Raw genomic sequence first — 19,290 nt, forward strand, 5'->3', positions numbered from 1 at the left:
TTTTCCTGTATTTTTAAATCAAAACCCCATTACTTTTACTTGCTGGAAAACAGTGTATCTTTCATGGTGACCTCATTGTGTACCAGTAGTCGTACATAAACATTCCAACCAATAAAACCATCGCAGATTTTTTAACAATCCCGCCCCTCCACCTCTCCCATCAAATAAAACTTTCTTTCGCTCTCTCTAATATCCCATTGGTTTATACTTTGAAATGATCCCTCCCCACATTATATCCCGTCCCAACATCCTGTTTCAACCGGAAATACATCTCATTAAGGAAGCAAGATGATCTCAAAATGCTGTTTAATTGGGGCTTTCAAGGCCGGGTCACCCTGCCTTCAGGAGCAGCTAACCCTAAAATAATTTAATTTGTATGGGTTTTGATGGAGAATTTCAGTATTGCATAATCTAAATGCTGTTTCAGACTTTTTTCCACCCTTCAAAGATACAATGAATACTTGGCATTTTTGGTTCCAAGATAATGACTATCGGCACAAAATAACGGCCATTGTCCGTTACCAGTACCAGTATCGGTACCAGTATCGGCCTTCAAAAGCCCATATCGGTCGAACGGTAGTCAGGACAACCCTCAGGCTGTGGAGAAGAGGGGAGCGATGACAACTAAGTGTAAGAAGAGGAGTAGCACGGAGCATCCTGTAGTATGGCACACTGACCTATTGATGTGAACCTGGTGCAGGTGAAAGATAGGTACAAACCAGATTACAGCCCCATACAGACTCAGAGAGAGAGATTAGTCGGCATTTGAAAGAGGAGAGGAGAGAGGGTTTAGCAGGATGAGGGAGAGGAGAGGAGAGAGGATTATGGAAGCCAGAGCTGGATCCTAAAATAATCCTCTCAGTATACCGGGCTTTATCCTCCGTAGGGCAGAGGCTTCTCGTCGCTGCCTTTGCGCACCGTACTTTGCCTGAGCACGCACTTGGCCTCGCCTCATGTGTCACCGCCCGCTGCCACTGTTTTGGCAATCTCTCTGTTTGCATCTGATGTCTTCCTTAGTTTCTGTCTTTCTGTCACTCTGTCACTCTGTCCTCACACACACACAAACACACTCACACACGCACACAAACACACGCGCGTGCTCATTCTATCTGCCTTAATCTGGAAAGCTGGATGGGGCCTATGTGCCTGTATGTGAAGTTAAGCCCCACCCTCTTTCCATTCTCCATGTTCTAATTTGGGTATTGCCATGGTTACATAAGATTCGGGGTCAGGGGGTCAGTGACGTCGTATGCGGACGCCGGATAGACGTGTGGCTGCTATACGCGCTGCTCAGCGGGCCGCGATATAACCCAAGAAAGATGAGGATCAGGAAGGAAATCATCAGACTGACAAAACCAGCTAAATGGGAGGAAGGGGAAGTTTACAGCAGGGAATATAATAAAACAGGAATTCTTTCAGCACTTTTTCCCAGGATGGTATTTTTACACTGTGCATTCAGGAAGAAGCAATGTGTTATTGCTTTGTCTTTAGGGTTTAATGGGTTTTGTAGCGTTAGGGAGGGAGAAGCAGGACCGAAAGAGAGGTATAGAGAGAAAAGAGAGGGAGAGAGAGAGAGAGAGAGAGTATTTTGGATTTGTTGAGTTTGCTTTGGCAATAAGTACTTTTGTACTTTTATATTTTTGTATTTCATGCCAATAAAGCACCTTGAATTGAATTGAATTGAGAGAGAGAGAGGGAGAGAGAGAGAGAGGGAGAGAGAGAGAAAATTTGAATTTGAATTTGTTGACTTTGCTTTGGCAATAAGTACTTTTGTATTTCATGCCAATAAAGCACCTTGAATTGAATTGGATTGGATTGGGAGAGAGAGAGAGAGAGAGAGAGAGAGAGAGAGAGAGAGAGAGGGAGAGAGAGAGAGAGAGAGAGAGAATTTGAATTTGTTGACTTTGCTTTGGCAATAAGCACTTTTGTATTTCATGCCAATAAAGCACCTTGAACTGAATTGAATTGGATTGAGAGAGAGAGAGAGAGAGAGAGAGAGAGAGAGAGAGAGAATTTGAATTTGAATTTGTTGACTTCACTTTGGCAATAAGTACTTTTGTATTTCATGCCAATAAAGCACCTTGAATTGAATTGAATTGGATTGAGAGAGAGAGAGAGAGAGAGAGAGAGAGAGAGAGCTACCCAAGAAGGCTCAGAGGAAAACAGAAGCGGAGAGAGGAGGGGTGTGAAAGCTCTGTCAGACCTAGTGTTGCTCTACTAACCTACTTACCATAATCTCTCTCCGCTCCTCATTTCATAACAGCCTACGTTACATCATACACTCTTCATCTTACCCACGCTTATAAATCAACTATTTTCATCAGTGCAGGGCTATTATTATTGGTTTTGGCTGGCGTTGCAGGAAGCTCTGTGCCAGTGTCAGTGGGTTTGTCTGCTCTCTCTCTCCTTCACTTCCTCACACATTCTTTCAGCTCCGCAAAGACAGTCAAGTTCTCTCCAATGCACTATAATAACTTTTAAAGACTATTTTGGGTAGTCAGTTGTTTGGATTATACTGTGAAAGAGATTTGCAGCAAGCATTCCTTTAATTTACCACATGCAATTTGGTTTAAAGAGCTTTTCTCTCTGATTCAAGAGCTGTAAACATAAGCTGAAATACAACACAACAGGCCACCAAACACAACAACACAGTAACACAATACACCTCCTCCACCAGGTTTAGGGTTAATGCAGTGATATAATCTAGTGCTCTTACAATGTTGCATCTACCTCATCCATCCAGAGAAAAACTGAATACAAGTGGTTCCTCTTCTCAGAGAAGTGGCTATTTAAGTCATGATATATTACTCCTGAGAAACACAATATAACTTAGCCTATTTTTTTTATTTCATACGGATTTTGCTTTTGCTTGTAGAGTAATCTAATGAATGAGCCAACTAGGTTTCTGCCTCTGATGTATGGATGCTTCTATTTATTTATTTTGCTTCCTTGTTTGTCCAATGTACCACAACAATATACAGATGACAAAATACTTAATATTTATTATTGAAAATGACAGAAATATGTGGTTCTTTTTCCCCCATATGGAGCAAAAAGAAAAATCTAAATGCACATTCTGGTATATCTCTCCTCCCTAACGAAAATCACTAGAATATTCCCATAATATTCCTATAGGGATGTACAGTGGTGTCTGTGGTAGGCTACTGAATAATTGCCCTTAATGGTATTTTATTTATTTATTTATTTATTTTATCTCAGTATAACTATATTCTTACAATATAGCAATAGGGACTATTGCTATGGGGAATGTTTAGACTAGTTTTACTATTTGTATAGTAGGCTATCCTAAAATGTATCGTACGTTTATGGTTCTTTTTTAATAAGGGCTGTTAGAAACAGCGGGAAAAAAACATTACAAATCTTAATTATTCCTGGAAAAGAAGCTCTTTCGCTAAAATTAAAGCAGTGCGCTCGGTGGGAATAATTCCCACGCTGTGGTCTGAACTGACACACTGCCACACTTTCCCACGCACGCTAGAGCCCCCGCGAGCCTCCTTAAGCGCGCGGAAGGCGACGCGCGCGTCAGCTCAGGGGGCACGAGGCGGGCCAGTGGAGACAGGATCATGTGTAGTCCACGCGCCGAAACTAGGTTACAGAGAGCCGGAGTCCAGGAAAGAGCTGGGAGACAAGGAACTGCTACATTATTATTTTTTTATTGCTTTTACCACAACAGCCCCTCTGGGATTGCGCGGAATTGAAAAAAAAAGTAAATAACGGAAGCAAACCCCACACTAAGGGGCTTATTGTTTTGCGTTTTATGCCGGTTTTTGATTGGTATATGCAGGACAACCGGTAGAAAAACATATGAGGATTTGTTGTTTTTACAGTTTTCAACGGCTCCTGTTTGGAGCAAAAAAGTGTGCATCGTATTCAGTATTTCTTAGCTTTACTTCCATTTGGAGTTGTATGACTCGAAGATAGTAGCATTCAACGTCAACATGAGAGGTAAGTTTGTGATGTTATTATTTATTTTTGAAAATCTGGACCTGTTTGGTTCATTTAAAGAATAACTTTTTTTGCCTTGCATGTGTTATTATGCTGGAGGGACACGGCTACTTTGAAACAGAGTCCGAAGTGCGTAGGAGTCCCATGTCGACTGCATGAGCTCACGGGAATAAACAGCCAGATTGCAAACAACTGAGTTAGCGATACTCTTCCATGAGATAAAAATGATCGTTACCTTTAATTTACGTACGACGGAATAGCTTACAGAACCTACAAGTTATTTAGAAATTGTTAAATCGAAATAAGAATATGATGTTCAAAAGTAGCTTATTTTTATGTTCTTATTAGTATGCATGTTTCCATATACTCAGCCTATAGCTTTTAGCATCGGTCTGCTATTTATATGTGCAAAGTGTAAAGGCTGTTTGCGCACTCATTAATTTGTTTTGCCTGACAAGAGGAATGCGTTGCAGCTGTAGTTACTTTATTTCGCCGGTGAGCGACTCGGGTTATGTAAGAGGGAGGACGTGCAGGGAGGGAGGGAGCGGAGTGATTTAAGAGCTGTCAAACCACACGAAAATGTGGCTTAACCTAGGACTGCTACAGGATTTACTGCGTTCAACTTCACTATGAATAGTCCTTATTTTACTGCCCCCCTTTAGTTGTGTTTTGCAGTAATCACTTTGAGGAATCCATTGGTCATATACTTTCACCTCGGTTTATTTCGTTTTGCTCTGTTTGTGTGTATGTTATTTTTCAGTATGTGCTGTTTTCGTGTGTGTATGCCGGTGTTACTGTGGGTTGAGTGCACCGGCGTGTTTTTGTTTTCAGCATCTCAGCATGGCTGCCAGTGAGAGAGAGAGAGAGAGAGAGAGAGAGAGAGAGAAGGAAGAGGGGAGTCCGGTGTTCCATTGACCTAGTTCTGTCATTGAGGATTACACAGCATTCAATAGGGGAGGGGGGAGGGGGGGTACAAGGAGGTCCTTGAGGTCTGTCGTCATTACTGAGACAATTAATTGTGAAAAAAAATTGAATCAGTTGTCAGGGGAGGATACTTCTTGGCAAGGTGGATCTGAGCTGAACTGGAAGATCCTGATTTCAATCTGATGCAAATTGCATCTTAGTACTGGTGTGGCAAAAAAAAAAAAATCCAACATTAGGCTGCTAGTGGAATCCATGCATTTGCTTTTTAAGTTCTGTTGTGACTGAACATATATTTTTAAAGATTTAATAATAATTATCTAAAATTATACTATAACTATTTAACTATATCTGTTTTTACTTTTAGGTTTAAAATAGAAATTAGATTTAATAGTTTTGTGGTGTAGTAATGTCAGAGCAAGGCGCCGCGGTTTCCTCTGTCAGCTAAGGTTGCTTACATCAACCAGAATGTATGTCACCCCGTTTTCTACTCAGCCACTGCCAATCTGATATTGTAACAATATGACATCATCCTAAGCCGTCTTCCTTGGTGACCCCCCAAACCTTTAATGAATAATGGATAGGAAGACATAGGAGACATAAGTAGCAAGACCTGCCGCCAAATTTGCAATGTAGAAAAACACAGAAATAAGCTCTGGTGCAGAGTATCAGTGCATTTCACGAACATCACAAACATTTCATTTTCCTTAATGACTTTCACTCCTGATGGATTGCAATTAACAATATTCTGCTGCACGTTTATCCATGAATGTTATTTTGCAAAGTATTGCACAAACACAAGATGGGCGGGTATGATGCAACACTCTGAAATAAATAAACATCAATAAACCCGTCAGATTTTATGCCGTCTGTATAATTGGATCATGAGCAGCAGTGTCTCGCTGATGGTCTGCAGTGCTGCAGCCATAAAGTCTGAGATGGTGATGGAGCACGGTTCGCCTATGCAGGATCAAAGGTGGCTGTATTGCAGTAGAGAGGCGGCTCTTTTCTCTCCAAGGACACTGCTGTGCTGAGCTCAGGCTCAAAGCCACTATCTGTATGTGAGTCCCTGGGGAAGTTCACAGTGAGCTACAGTATGTGTCAAGGTGCCCCTTATATCTGACAACTGGACGCTAAGATTCCTCTCCCCCTAATAAAGCTTTAACTCTTGGCATTGCCCCACACATTACAGTGCAAGCAAAGTGTTATATGGATCTGTGCCCTTGTGAGTATTATGACTACTTGAGACGCAATTCATTTTGGAGTGCAATAATATGCACAACGATTACATAAAGATAACATTTTGTTTCTTTAACAGTTGTTTGGCCTTAATAGCAGTTTAAGGCGAAGACAGAATGATAGGCCGTATCTATTTGACCAAGGATGCATGAGGCAAAGAGAGCGCTAAATAGACATAAAGAGATTGTGTTTGATTTAAGGTGACTGTGATTGCTGTTGCATATTCCTAAATTTGTTCTTGCGGTTCGGAGCAGCACACAAAATTACATGCTGTGAACTGAATTCCTGAGTCTGCTTGTGCTTGTGTTGCAGAGGCCCTGTTGGGTTTGGGCAAGGAACGACATACACAGCAGGATCAAGTCAATGCACTTTATCTTGTTTGATCAATGGTAGGGGATTACGGAGGCACAGAATTTGAGGCCTAGTTTCTTGGCAGGTGTAGCAGTTGTTGTTGAGCATGTTTTTTATTGGAAAAGAGGGAATTGGAGGAACGATGTATGTAGAATATTAAAGCTTGTTCACAGGAACGACCAAAACGAACCTGTAATAGCTTGTGATAACTATGTAGAGTTCACTAGGTATAGTTTGACATCAAGTCACCTAATTAATCATTATTCATTATTAATAGTGTAATAATTGAATTATAATTATTAGTTATATAACTAAAATAAAATGTATTAAAAGTATTAAAAGTAAATACTAGTATTAAAAATTCTGGACTCAGGAGGCTTGAACTCCTAATCATTGACATAAGGGCATTAAGTAGGAGGCTACACAAAGAAAAATACAATTGTCTCCTATAGCAAACCTAAACTCAATTGGCATATAAACTTGTTGTTATTGTAAATGTGCTCTCTTTTTAATACATGGTACATCAGTGTGTGATAAGGACACCGTTGGAACAAAACAATAGACAGAAGGGTGTGAAAGGCAAAACAACAGAATAGCAGATCAGTATCTCTGAGTGCTCTGCACATGATGTGCCAGTAGTTGCTCTTCAAGATACTTTTCGTTGAAGGATATTAATCTGGAAGGCATAAGACATGCAACCAGTGTCAGTATTTTCCCCTGGCTGGGCCGACAGCTATGCTGCTGCACTCCTTTTCAGGGTGTGTGAAGATGGACTTGAGTAGAACTTCAGGGAATACTGAATACGCTGTATTTCCAGACTGTCAGGAAAATGTGAGATTATTACATTAGTTTAAACAATATACTGCATCAGGAAAAAAAGAGTAAAAAAAAAACTCAGAATCTCACAAATGCTTCATCTTCATTAAAATGAATCCTATCATCTAAAACAATATCATTTTGAGGGAAGTTGAAAACAGGCATTTGATAGATAGTCCCCAGGCTCCCAATTACAGATGTAGGCATGTCTGAGTTTTTACTGCAGACCTCCTGTGCTTTATCTTCTTTGTTGAAGACAAATTGTTTGGAATTAAAAGAAAAACAACTTTTGCAACACACTGTTCCTATCCAGGGCTACTTTTCAAAACAAAATAACTTAACAAAATAAATAACAAAACAACTCCTGCTGTACAAATGCAAGATAGATATTTAAAGAGTTTGACATGAGTGTCACCTCCATATCTGCATTCTCTAGGTAGGTCAACCTCAAGTGGGAACACAAAGATACAGACGTTATCACTGTCCGTAAAGCTGTTTAGAAAACAGGTGCTAGTTATCTTAGGAAAGAGACAGAGAGCATTATATTTAACAAACTAACTGCCAACTTAGAGGTATCCTAATAGTACATTACACAATATACTATATACATTACACCCCTCCATTCTTCAGAAACCCATTCTAATGTAGGTTAAGCATACAGTATGGCAGGTAAATGTGAAGTGCAAGGCAAATAGGACCTTGGGACTCTGTTTGATTAGGTGGGATGAGAGGGCAAAGTCTCCCTATAGGCAAGGGCTTTACAGCAGTGTTGAAGAAAGTGCTGACCAACAGAGATTGACTGACTGACACACTGACTGACTGACACAGAGAAGAGTATCAAATCACCATATATGTATATATGAGTTGGAGGGCACCAAGTGTCACGTACTAAACCAAACACAGCTTTACTGCGCTGAGACGCTGAGAGTTCATACAGCAATCAAAGGCATTTTCTTACAAATTCTGATAGCATGGAAATAAAACTTTCTAATGATGGCATAGATACAGCATCAAAGCCCTTATAAAGTGTATTGATTTACTGATTTGTCAAGCACAGTCTTTATGCTTCAGTTACACAGATAAGCTGGTATTTTCACCGACCTGCTGGTATCCAAGTTACATAACTATAACTTTTCAAAAGAAATGTGATTGCATTCTCTCTAAAGAGAGGCAAATGGATTTCAAACATATTCTCTATATTCTTTCTGCAGATGGGAACGGCACACACGCAAAAAGGTTGTTTTTCTTGCTTGTGTAAGAACTTAAAGAAACAAATTCTCTCAGAACAAAGCCCAATGGTGCTGCTCTAAACATAGCCGATGGGAATAAAGGAACCATTGTTTACACCCATGCAGTGAAATGACATGACTTCACACCAACCAAAACAAACATCACTGACCCACTGACCAAATCGCCTAAGGGTCAAAAGAACACAAAATTCCCCAAATAAATGTTTAGAGACTTGACTTTATTTCACATCGGCTACTTCAATAACTGCTCTACACACTGTAGGTTTATTAGCTTCATGTGAGAAACATTCTTTTGAAATTGATTTGTCATCCAATTTATATGCGTCACAGAGCTGTCATGTGACAAACTGTTACGTGATGATTTATGTAACTTTGACTTTGTGTTCATGATAGACCAGAAGCTGCAGAACGGATCCCTGGCCAACTGACTGCAGCAGAGTATAAATAGATTGATGGTCTAGCTCTAAACACAGCTGAAATTTCACTCAAATACTTGACATGCTGCAACAAGTTGAGAGCTCCTATTAGTTACTTCTACGTGTCCTTCTGTAGCTTACTGTACTGGGAGTTTTTTGAAAATATTCCCAGATGTTATGCAACTTGTAAAATATATAGTGGAGCAGTGTTACCCCACCAACCTAAAGTAGTCATCAATCTTTCAGTGATCAAACCTTGGATTGTTTTTCTCCACACCAAGAAAGAGCTCCTCCCTTCACTGAGAGACTAAGTCAGATTTGGTTCCACCTTAAAACCCACAAGAAATCAGATTGCGTCCCTTGCGCGGCTGCCACCCGAAGCGCCGCCCCCCTTTGCTGAATGGGAAACTGTGTCAGTGGAACAGCTCCTGCTCTCAGCCTGACTGTGCCACTCAGCTGACTGGCAGGTGAGACGGCGAGTCAGAGACAAAGCCGCTCGCCCGGCAGCCAATGGGAGCGGAGGAGGGCGAGGGAGGATTGTCACGGCGTTGCCGAGGCAACCTCCTTTGAATGAGTGTGTTCATGGAATGCGGCCAGACGGCAGTTATATAACAGGGTGAGGGGAGGGGGAGAGGCGCTGGCGAGGGAGCGATGAAGGGAGTGACAGAGAGAGGGTTTTTTCCATTGCCCTTTATTTATTTATTTCCCTTAGTTGCTTTTCGTAGGTCAGTAGAAATTCTATCCAGCAGAAACACTCAAATATGTCACACACACTGCACAAGAAGACTAATATTCATTTCCTAGTGGAAGGAAAATGGGCCTTCTTCCCTCCTCTGTCTCCTTTTATTCCCCAAATCGTGATTTTCAGGGTTATGTCAGTCACTAACCTCGTTTGCTTTGCCTCAGCGTGTGACGCATGTCGGCTCACCCACAGAGTGACTCATGTGATTGGTTGGTTGTGAGTGGTTTATAAAAGAGCTTTTATGAAACAGTAATTTTCTGAAGAGCTGTGAAGGCCGGTTAATGCCGCTGCTGCAGTTTACCGGTTACCTAATACCCTGTTCCACCCAGCTAAAGTAGTTTAGGAATTGTTTGGCAAAGCCTGCAGCCTGAGACAAATCAAATCCTGCAGAAAAACAGCAACGATCAGTTGCAGCCGTTATTGAGAGTTGCCATCGGGAGACCAGATATAGAGAACTTGGAGGCCTCAGAGGCAGTGGGCCTTTGTTAACCTGCTAACATTTAGTTCACCCTGGAGGAGGAGGGACAGAAAGAGAGAGCGAGAGAGAGAGCCGGTGAAACTTTATAACCCCAGGCCTCAGCTAATGCAATTGACCTGCTATTCTGGGCTTGAGGAGGCCCTGCTACTTAGATAAACAACATAATGAAAAGGACAGGCTGTTCCTGGATAAGAAGGCTCAGGCATTCACACTAAAGAGAAGGTGTATAATATATAGGTTTGTTTGTTTCCTTTATCAGTTATGGGATGCACTGTGTTCTTGCCCCTTTACTCCTTTCTCCATGATCCTATAACTTTAATACAAATATACTGTATCTTGATATTAGATACATTTTGGACCTTGTAGTGCGCAGATGGAATTAGTCTGAAATGAAAAAACATGAATTTGTTTTAAATCTAATTGTACCATGTAGTATCACATCCAAGGTTGTGGTTGCCTTGTTTGGGTTCATGAATCTTCAAAATCAGAGCTGTCTAGAGTAAATATTGATTTATTACAGGCTGCCCTTTTCATTTGATATGGCTGAGGTGTTTTATTGGCTACAACTACAGTCGACAGGCCTAGAAAACAAATGTTGAATGTTCCCTTAAATGGCAAAAAAATGCTTCTTTATTATAATTCTACTGAACTGTGGCCAAAGTAATGTTTCTTTTCACACACTGTTGGCAACACTGTAGTTTGCTGCCTATTTGGAGCGGTTTTCTTTATATATTTATGTGTGTGGCAAGAATGTGGGAACAGCAGTTGACACTAATTTCATCACAGTGTTGCATCACCTGACTCGCAGTGGAGAATTGTGGCATATGACAAAAAATCCACAGTGTTATGACTACCAGTAATGCACTTACCCAGCAATTATTATTTCATCATGTGCTTTCTCGATAAATTCATGCATATAACTGACTCTAAAACTATCCGCAGAGTTTTAAAATATTCTACCTTTCAGGTTTAATGTCAAAACTAGCTCACTACCTCACTTTTTGCGCCCCTTAGTGATAAATACATCAACATCTGTTTTTCTATTTCACTGATTTTTTTCTCTCTCTCTTATTATCCCCAGCTCAAATAGAGGTGATTCCCTGTAAGATCTGTGGGGACAAATCATCAGGGATCCACTATGGTGTCATCACCTGTGAAGGCTGCAAGGTGAGCTATCACCCGTCTGCTTCATCATTCTTAGAAATTATGGCATATTGTTTTTCTTCTGGTAAAAATTGGTGCAGTCACCACTAGGCTCATTCAGTGTCTTATTCAGTTTAATGAATGTATTCTGTTAATGCACTCTCAGAGCCCAGCAGCATTTAGACGCCCACACTGCTGCTCCTGTATTCTATTAGTGAGTATTTTGTGCGTGTGTCTCTGTATCTAGGGTTTCTTTCGACGCAGCCAGCAGAACAACGCTATGTACTCCTGCTCACGACAGAGGAACTGTTTAATTGACCGGACCAACCGTAACCGCTGTCAACACTGCCGGCTGCAGAAGTGCCTAGCACTGGGCATGAGCCGCGACGGTGAGTTCAAAAGGGGCAGCATCGTCTATTTATATCTGACTTACTCAGTCTGTCCACCTCTCAGTTTTCATTTATCACAACAGACGGTTATCTAATCCTTGTTTGACTCATAACATATAAGCTGCTTGATTGTTAAACTGTCATTACACCCTCCTGTTACAGCGGTGAAGTTTGGTCGCATGTCCAAAAAGCAGCGTGACAGCCTGTACGCCGAGGTCCAGAAGCACCAGCAGTCCCAGGAGTGCGCGGGGGCCGGCGCCCGCGAGGAAAGCAGCGAGATGGCCGTCCACGGCCGCGCCTACAGCCGAGGCTCCAGCGCCGCGCTCAGCGATCTGGACGACATCACCACGCTGCCGGAAGGCCTGCTGTTCGACCTGCCGCTGACCCCAGAGGGGGCGGGCGGAGAGTACTGTAACCTGGAGATGCTGGGCGGCAGCGCAGGCAGCAGCTCGTCCTCTCAGAGTTCACCAGAACAGACCAACCTGGACTTCGTAGACGGAAACCACAACATCAAGCATGAGTACCAGCTGCTGCACGACTCTGGACTCTTCTCACATGCCATTATCAACCCCCTGCCCGAAGGCTGCTCCCTTCTGGAGATAGGTCAGCAGAAATCCAATACTGCATTACTATGATTACTAGTGGAAGGTCACACTGTTATAATTACTGTTCTCTTTTTGAACCTTAAATCAGTCTCAAATATAACATGGATATCACATAATATACTTTAAAGGTGAAAAAATATAATGTCTTTGTCATAGAAGAAGTTGAGAAGTGATCTTGATAGAGAACTAATAAATGTTTCCCCCTGTGCAGAGCGTATAACCCAGAGTGTGGTGAAGTCCCATATTGAGACCAGCCAGTACAGCACAGAGGAGCTGAAGAGAATGGCGTGGACGCTGTACAGCCCTGAAGAGACACGCTCGTACCAGACCAAGGTACAGGTGGCTTTCATCCGCACATTATTTTAATATTGCATTGCACAGATATGGCAGAAGAACCTCATTTGTACAAATGCTCAAGAATGGAGGTTGTTTGGGAGAGTGACATGCTCAGAAATTCATTGAAATTCTTGCCCACCATAATTCGAAATATGACACATTCAATCACTGTGAATTGCTCTGTGCAGTTTAAATTTATCAGCAGGGAATCACACCAATCACACACAGTCCATAAAACATAAAATATATTTTCGCATTAATGTATCTTGGGTCATCTTGCCCTGTTAGTTGTTCTCTTGTACAAGGTTCAGAAAGGAATGTTTTCAAAATTTTACACTGAACAAAAATCAGTTCCAGAAAGTCTAGAACAAGTTTCCAAAAACAAAATAAGTGTGACCTTCTTATACATCATAATGCATTCTTGCAATGGGTTTGTGAATCCAATCCTATATCATTATAATTTTTTTCTAGGCTTTCTGTCTCGCCAGTCACCTCCCAAGGTTGTAGGTCATATCTCTAAGAGAAATGTAGCAAATATATCTAACATTGTTCGGTTTAGCAAGTCTTTGTTATCCCTAGAAGGAAATCAACTCGCACAACAAGACAATCAGCATTGTCAAGTCAGCATACAGTCAATAGAGAACAATAGAATACAATGTGTACTGAGCTGATGAAAAAAATCTCATAACAGCCTCTAAACAGCATTTTTCTGTCTCTCTGCTTCCTCTCAGTCTGCAGAGGTGATGTGGCAACAATGTGCCATTCACATCACCAATGCAATCCAGTATGTGGTGGAGTTTGCCAAGCGCATCACCGGCTTCATGGATCTCTGTCAGAATGATCAGATTATCCTCCTCAAAGCAGGTCAGTGTTCCACTGTGGCAACACATCACACTACAGATGTTGAATCTGCCTTGATGTTACACCACACTCACTTTGCCTGCTTGCTTTATTCACTTTTTGGTACCAGAAAATGCTAATGTCTTGTGTTTGTCTGCTCAATTAGTGCATGACACAAGCATGCATACACCTCGAGGGTTAACTATAAAATCAATTATGTACATTGTGTTTAGTCATATGACAATCAGTCAATAGCTCTTTTTACAAGAGAGATGCCTCCAGCAAGACAGCTATCCTGCAAGACAACTATCTTTGTATGTTTAATGATTTGCAAACAGTTCCAGCTGGGGACAATAACAGCTCTTGTATGAAAGTGCATTTAAAATGCGCTCAGGTTGCAGCTGAGGTCTCAGAGGTTAAATATCACATGCATAGAGAATGACTTAAAAAGGTGCTTGGTTGTTCTACTTTCAAACAGTGGCTCGCCCTGTTTTTCCGCTCACTCAGCTTCTTTCATGTTGTTTTCTCTGATCATCATCCATTGCCTGTGCCGCCTTCAATGTTTCTGGTGTTTTTCTGGTCCTCAGGCTGCATGGATGTTCTCCTGATCCGTATGTGTCGGGCCTACAACCCCATCAATAATACACTGCTCTTCGATGGAAAGTTCGCCAGTGCTCAGCTCTTCAAAGCTCTCGGTGAGTCCACACATTCACTTCTTCCATCACTAAGTCTCTCTCTCTCTCTCTCTCTCTCTCTCTCTCTCTCTCACACACACACCAACTTAGTGAAAGGGATTTTCAACTTTTCATCTGTTTCCATATTCAGTGTCAAAATCAACACAGTTGCTGTTTTGTTGATGGCTTGGTTTGTCCCCCTCCCTCCCTCCCTCCCTCTAGGCTGTGATGACCTTGTGAATGCAGTGTTTGACTTGGCGAAAAGCCTGAGCCGCATACAACTCTCTGAAGAGGAGATGGCCCTCTTCAGCGCCGCTGTGCTGCTCTCACCAGGTGAGATGCCGTTCCAAGTCAACCAGACGAATCCCAGTACTGAATAAACTCGGAAATAATATTTCCGTGACTGAATGGTATAACCATTAGCAGGGAGATTGACATCTGGAATTTTGCATCAAACTTGCGAGGGGCTTCACTCTCCTCGCTTAAGTATTTTCACTCTAACTAAATTGATGCAACACACCTCTACTGGCCACCAGAGTGGATACACTTGGTCCCTTAAAAGTTCAGGACCTTGTCTTAATGCTTCACTAATTCCCTCTTCTCCTCATAGACATTTAAACACTGTAAAGCTTATCAGAGTTAGTTCCAACTCTGTAATATGACATGAATATGAATATTCATTGAGCGGTATCAAGTGAATGACACAATGATGTCACCGCCCCCTCCTTGCAGACCGACCCTGGCTGACAGACGTCCAGAAGATCCAGAAGCTGCAGGAGAAGGTGTACGTGGCTCTGCAGCGCTGCCTACAGAGGGACGGCTCATCAGAGGAGAAACTGGCTAAGGTACAGAGCCTGCAGCACTGCTGTACCAATTCGCTGAATATAAGTGACATGATGTTTTGTTGCACTAAATAATGGTGCTGCCTACTTAAACGTAATGCTTCTCGTCTCAATTTTGTCATTTTGTTCAGTGGCCCTTAGTCTTTCTATAAAAAGTATCCTATTTTCTCTCATTATGCCGTAATGCTTTATAATAAACTTGGAACCTGAGGCACTTTTTCTCAATAGATTATGGCTATTAAGCAAGTTTTTCTTCCTCATCCTGCAAATGAAAACAGAAATATTCAGAAAAATACTAAAAAATGAACACACGCTTATTTGGTATCTCTTTCTCCTTTTCATTATTTTTCTCCTTTCCTATCTTTCCCTCTCAGATGGTGTCTAAGCTTCCCATAATGAAGTCCATTTGCAACCTCCACATCGACAAACTGGAGTTTTTCCGTCTGGTTCACCCCGAGACGGCGTACACCTTCCCCCCTCTGTACAGGGAGGTCTTTGGCAGTGAAATCACCTTCCCAGACTCCACCGAGGGCTAACGCTGTTTCGGCAGAAGAGAGTGATTCAAATAGAGACGTTGAGGTTTAGGGAGGGAGAGAGAAATGTGGCAACCAGCAGAAGCAAAACCAACCAGCAGCTCAGTGACAATCCTGCACGCTACACTTTAGGACACACTCCTCCCACCTCTCAGCTCCCACCCTTATGGAGTAGCTTACACTGCCCTACAAGCCAGTCCATTTAACTTCACCTTAACACTAGGTGCTGCTGGGGTACTCAGTGCATGCTACCTAATTATTTTTATAGGGAGTTAGAAGAAATTATTATATAGTAGCCTACATAATTTGTATTCTCAAAAATATTTTTCTATGAGGCAGACCTTAAACCTCCCCATCGAGTTGAATTCCTCTCTAGAATAAGTTTGACTTCTTTCCCAGTTCTCACAGTTCCTGTAAGCTACTTGTTGAATGTACCCCTTCTCCCCTTAACCGTTCAGCACAGCCCTAGGCTTGATATAGAATGTACATACTTATAATCCTGACCCATTTTGTGGAGATGTGCTGTAATGATGCCTGTTTCAAATCTCATTGTAGTAACAGTGCATTTTCTTTTTTCATTTAATATTTTCTGGTAGCGCCCATACTTTGCAGTTTTGTATCTCGTGAACAAACTGTTTAAAGGGACCATGATCAAACTCACAAGCAGGCAGGGTTTTTAAGCGAATCGTGGGCAAACACCCAAAGTGTCTGCCCCCATGCACCTACAAACTCTTGCACACATAGCACAAAGCATAGCACTTATGCTGATGTTTATAGGTATTTTTACCAGCACACCCTCAGACACTGATATTTGTGAGCTCTTTATTTTTTTAATGCAATCAACGACCTCAATCCTAATACCCTTTCCCTTTGCAAATGCCACTTAGAAAGAGAGAATGAGAGAGTGAAGAATCACAGAAGTATTGTGAAAGTATTTTCAGATGTTTCTTTTTTATATACATACACCTATATAATCATGTAAGATAAGAGTAGTCATGAGTTCATGTAGAGAGCAAGGGGGAGAGAGAGATAGAGAGTTGAAACAAAACAATGGCAATGTAGTAATTGTTCTCAGGTCTCTCAAACAGATACTGCCTGACCGTACCGTGGGGTTCTGGGATGAAATGATTGATCTCGCTTAAAAGAAAATCCAGTGGACGATTAGCACTTATTACAAGTCCTTGTTAGAATCCAAAACGAACTCTCACTCGGCACAAGACTTTACGGGTTCGCACTCAAAGACAGCCGTCTGTGAAACTTCAGAAACGGGAGATACATCCTCCGATGTCAGATAAGCTGCATGAACAAGGTGCTGGGAAGCTGAACCACTGTGGGGTTACGTGTTCACTTTGGAGGAGCTGCTGGAACTTTCTCGCCTCAAGCCCCCCGCCCCCCCCCGCCCCTCCTCACAAGGGTGCCATCATCCAAACCTTTGGCACTGTGAGAACCAGTGGGTCCAAGAGATTTTGGGAGTACTGAAAGGCATGCGGGGAGGAAGTGGAGAGTTGATGTTAAAACGCGAGAGCAACTACACAGACAAAAACACTTTACCAAACTCCCGATCTACATGGATGAGAGGCGAAGAATGGAGGGTGGACAGGTGGACAGGTGCTTTGGGCTCATGCAGCCTGCGCTCTCGCAGATGGCGAAGGTGTTCTGATTAGCGAACTAGGTCCTCTATTCCTAACCCCACTCCCTTACTACCTCACCCTCTTTAAACACTACATGGCACAGCAAAGGGTTGACAGAGCCATCAGCTACCCCCCTGAGTTAGTATCCCTGCATTCATATTAGAGTGCTTCTTCAAAATAACAATTTGCGGTGAAAGTTGAAGGATAGTGAACTTAAATACATTATTCCCCTCTTTTAAACCAGGACAGACTCAGATCGCAGGTTCCTCTTTCCGTTGATCTGCTTAATATTGAGAACACTACATGGTTTCTGACGACTAAGAGAACAGCTTTCCAGCTTTTCCAGTTTCATTCCTTAAGATCCAGGAAGCCCTACATAGATAGAGATCAGGTCTCTGGAGAGGCAGGCAAGGGTGTGTCCGGATTAAACTTTTTCATCAGTTCAAAGTGAGGGGGACATATTGGATTTCTAAAATGTCATTCTACCGGTATCTTAAACAAGCTACTGGAAATGAATATTTTTATCAGAGAAAACACTATTATTATCATTACTACCTTTAGCATAAAGAGACAATCACATTACAGACCTTGGATGTCTAGTTCTATTTAATATATCATAGCCAGGTTTGACTTTGCACTGCTGGAACAGTGCTTTCTCCATACTCTATATGATCTTACATAGTTAGTATGAAGGGGGATAAACCTTTTTCTGGGTGCTTTAGATAGTGGCATGGTGGGACTGTGCAATAATGTCTTTCCCATTCTTCTCAGTTTAGTGGGCCCTTGTTGCCCTGTATGATGGTTTATTAGTTTTCATAAGCACTCCAGCACAGATGTACAGTTAAGCATGCAGCACAAGAGATGATGCGACTCTCAGCATAACGAATACACAGCCAACGTCTACACAGATCAAGTATTAACTGACATGAGGGGATGACAGTTTCTACGGCAGAAGAAGATTGTAACAAAGTGTAACGCTTTGTGTTTAGCGTCCTAGAATGTTAAACGTGTTGATTTCAAAAGAAATAATATGTAATTTTGCAGAGCTAAAAGCTGTCCACAAAGTGTCCCTAACGCATGTTTTGGGAGCAGTTCTTTAGATTTGCACGGACATTTCCGCTTAGAGTTACTCAGGGAGATAGCTGGGCTCTCGGTCCTACGGTGTCTTCAGATAGTCTAGCAAGACACCTTGCACCAAGATAGAAGACCTTAAAACCTTGATCACTGTGTACAGTACATGTTCTTGTGAATGTTTGATCACAGACCCCTGTCTAATATCATTATTGCAAGACTTTTGAGTTTGAGTCATAGAAGAAATAGGATCTAAAAAAAAAAAAAAAAAAGTATAATGAATATAAAAGATGGATTTTAATCTCTGAATCTTGTGTTGGTTTTGTTGTGATCTTTTGTTTCTTCATTTTTATCCTTATCTGTACTGTTTTTTCTCATCAGTTTAGTGTCCTTTTTGTCTTGGAGAGATGTAATTCTATTTTTTTTAAAAAGAGCATTTTTAAAGATGTCTCCCTAAAAGTTTCTCTTGTCATGATCCTTCTGTTTATGATATTTTCACTCTATTTTAAGATTATTATTATTGAATCAATATAGATTTTAATAAGAAATAATTTATGATATGTTATGGATATAAAGCCTAAGAGGCTATTAACACAGTAAAGTGTTATTGTTGTACAATGGGGATACAATATGTGGATTTAAGAATGTAATAAAGGTCTTTTTACAATAAAACTGCTGTTTTCTTGTGTTATTTCCTTATGCTCTATGAAACACAATATCCTCCATAAGTGTTGGCACATTTGGTGTAAGATGAATCACAAATGCTGAAATTAACAACACGAGCATGAGCTGTACTCCATACTGAGATAAAATAATACATTTCTAATATTACTCTAATCAGAGGTATTATGCACACATATATATATATATATTCTTTTTCTGTTAAATAACCCTTATTCAAGCTATGGTTGTGAGTAACACTAAATTAGTTCTAAAATTCTATTCACCAATTTGGTTTAGGCTTGTTTGTCAAGTGACATTTTGTCTCAGTTAACACTGGACCTGTTTTTTGAACAAGCTTCACCCTTGTTATTTGCAGACCCAAAT

The 19,290-nt window shown here is 41.4% G+C and overlaps 1 protein-coding gene across 1 annotated transcript; it reads left to right on the plus strand.

The window, feature by feature from the left end:
* The first annotated feature begins 3,653 nt into the window (after positions 1-3,653).
* On the plus strand, positions 3,654-18,874 carry rorca (RAR-related orphan receptor C a). The gene is made up of 10 exons (XM_071516936.1): positions 3,654-3,966; positions 11,261-11,346; positions 11,570-11,711; positions 11,874-12,314; positions 12,528-12,649; positions 13,384-13,516; positions 14,080-14,187; positions 14,389-14,499; positions 14,899-15,011; positions 15,383-18,874. Exons 1-10 carry the CDS (start codon positions 3,960-3,962, stop codon positions 15,542-15,544), a joined length of 1,425 nt encoding a protein of 474 aa, XP_071373037.1. The 5' UTR covers positions 3,654-3,959; the 3' UTR covers positions 15,545-18,874.
* The last annotated feature ends 416 nt before the right edge of the window (positions 18,875-19,290 follow it).

The sequence above is a fragment of the Centroberyx affinis genome, unplaced genomic scaffold (genome assembly GCF_046629955.1).
Source record: "Centroberyx affinis isolate AG114_WGS23_722 - 3 ecotype Tasmania unplaced genomic scaffold, CSIRO-AGI_Caff_v1 ptg000038l_1, whole genome shotgun sequence".
Taxonomy (NCBI): domain Eukaryota; kingdom Metazoa; phylum Chordata; class Actinopteri; order Beryciformes; family Berycidae; genus Centroberyx; species Centroberyx affinis.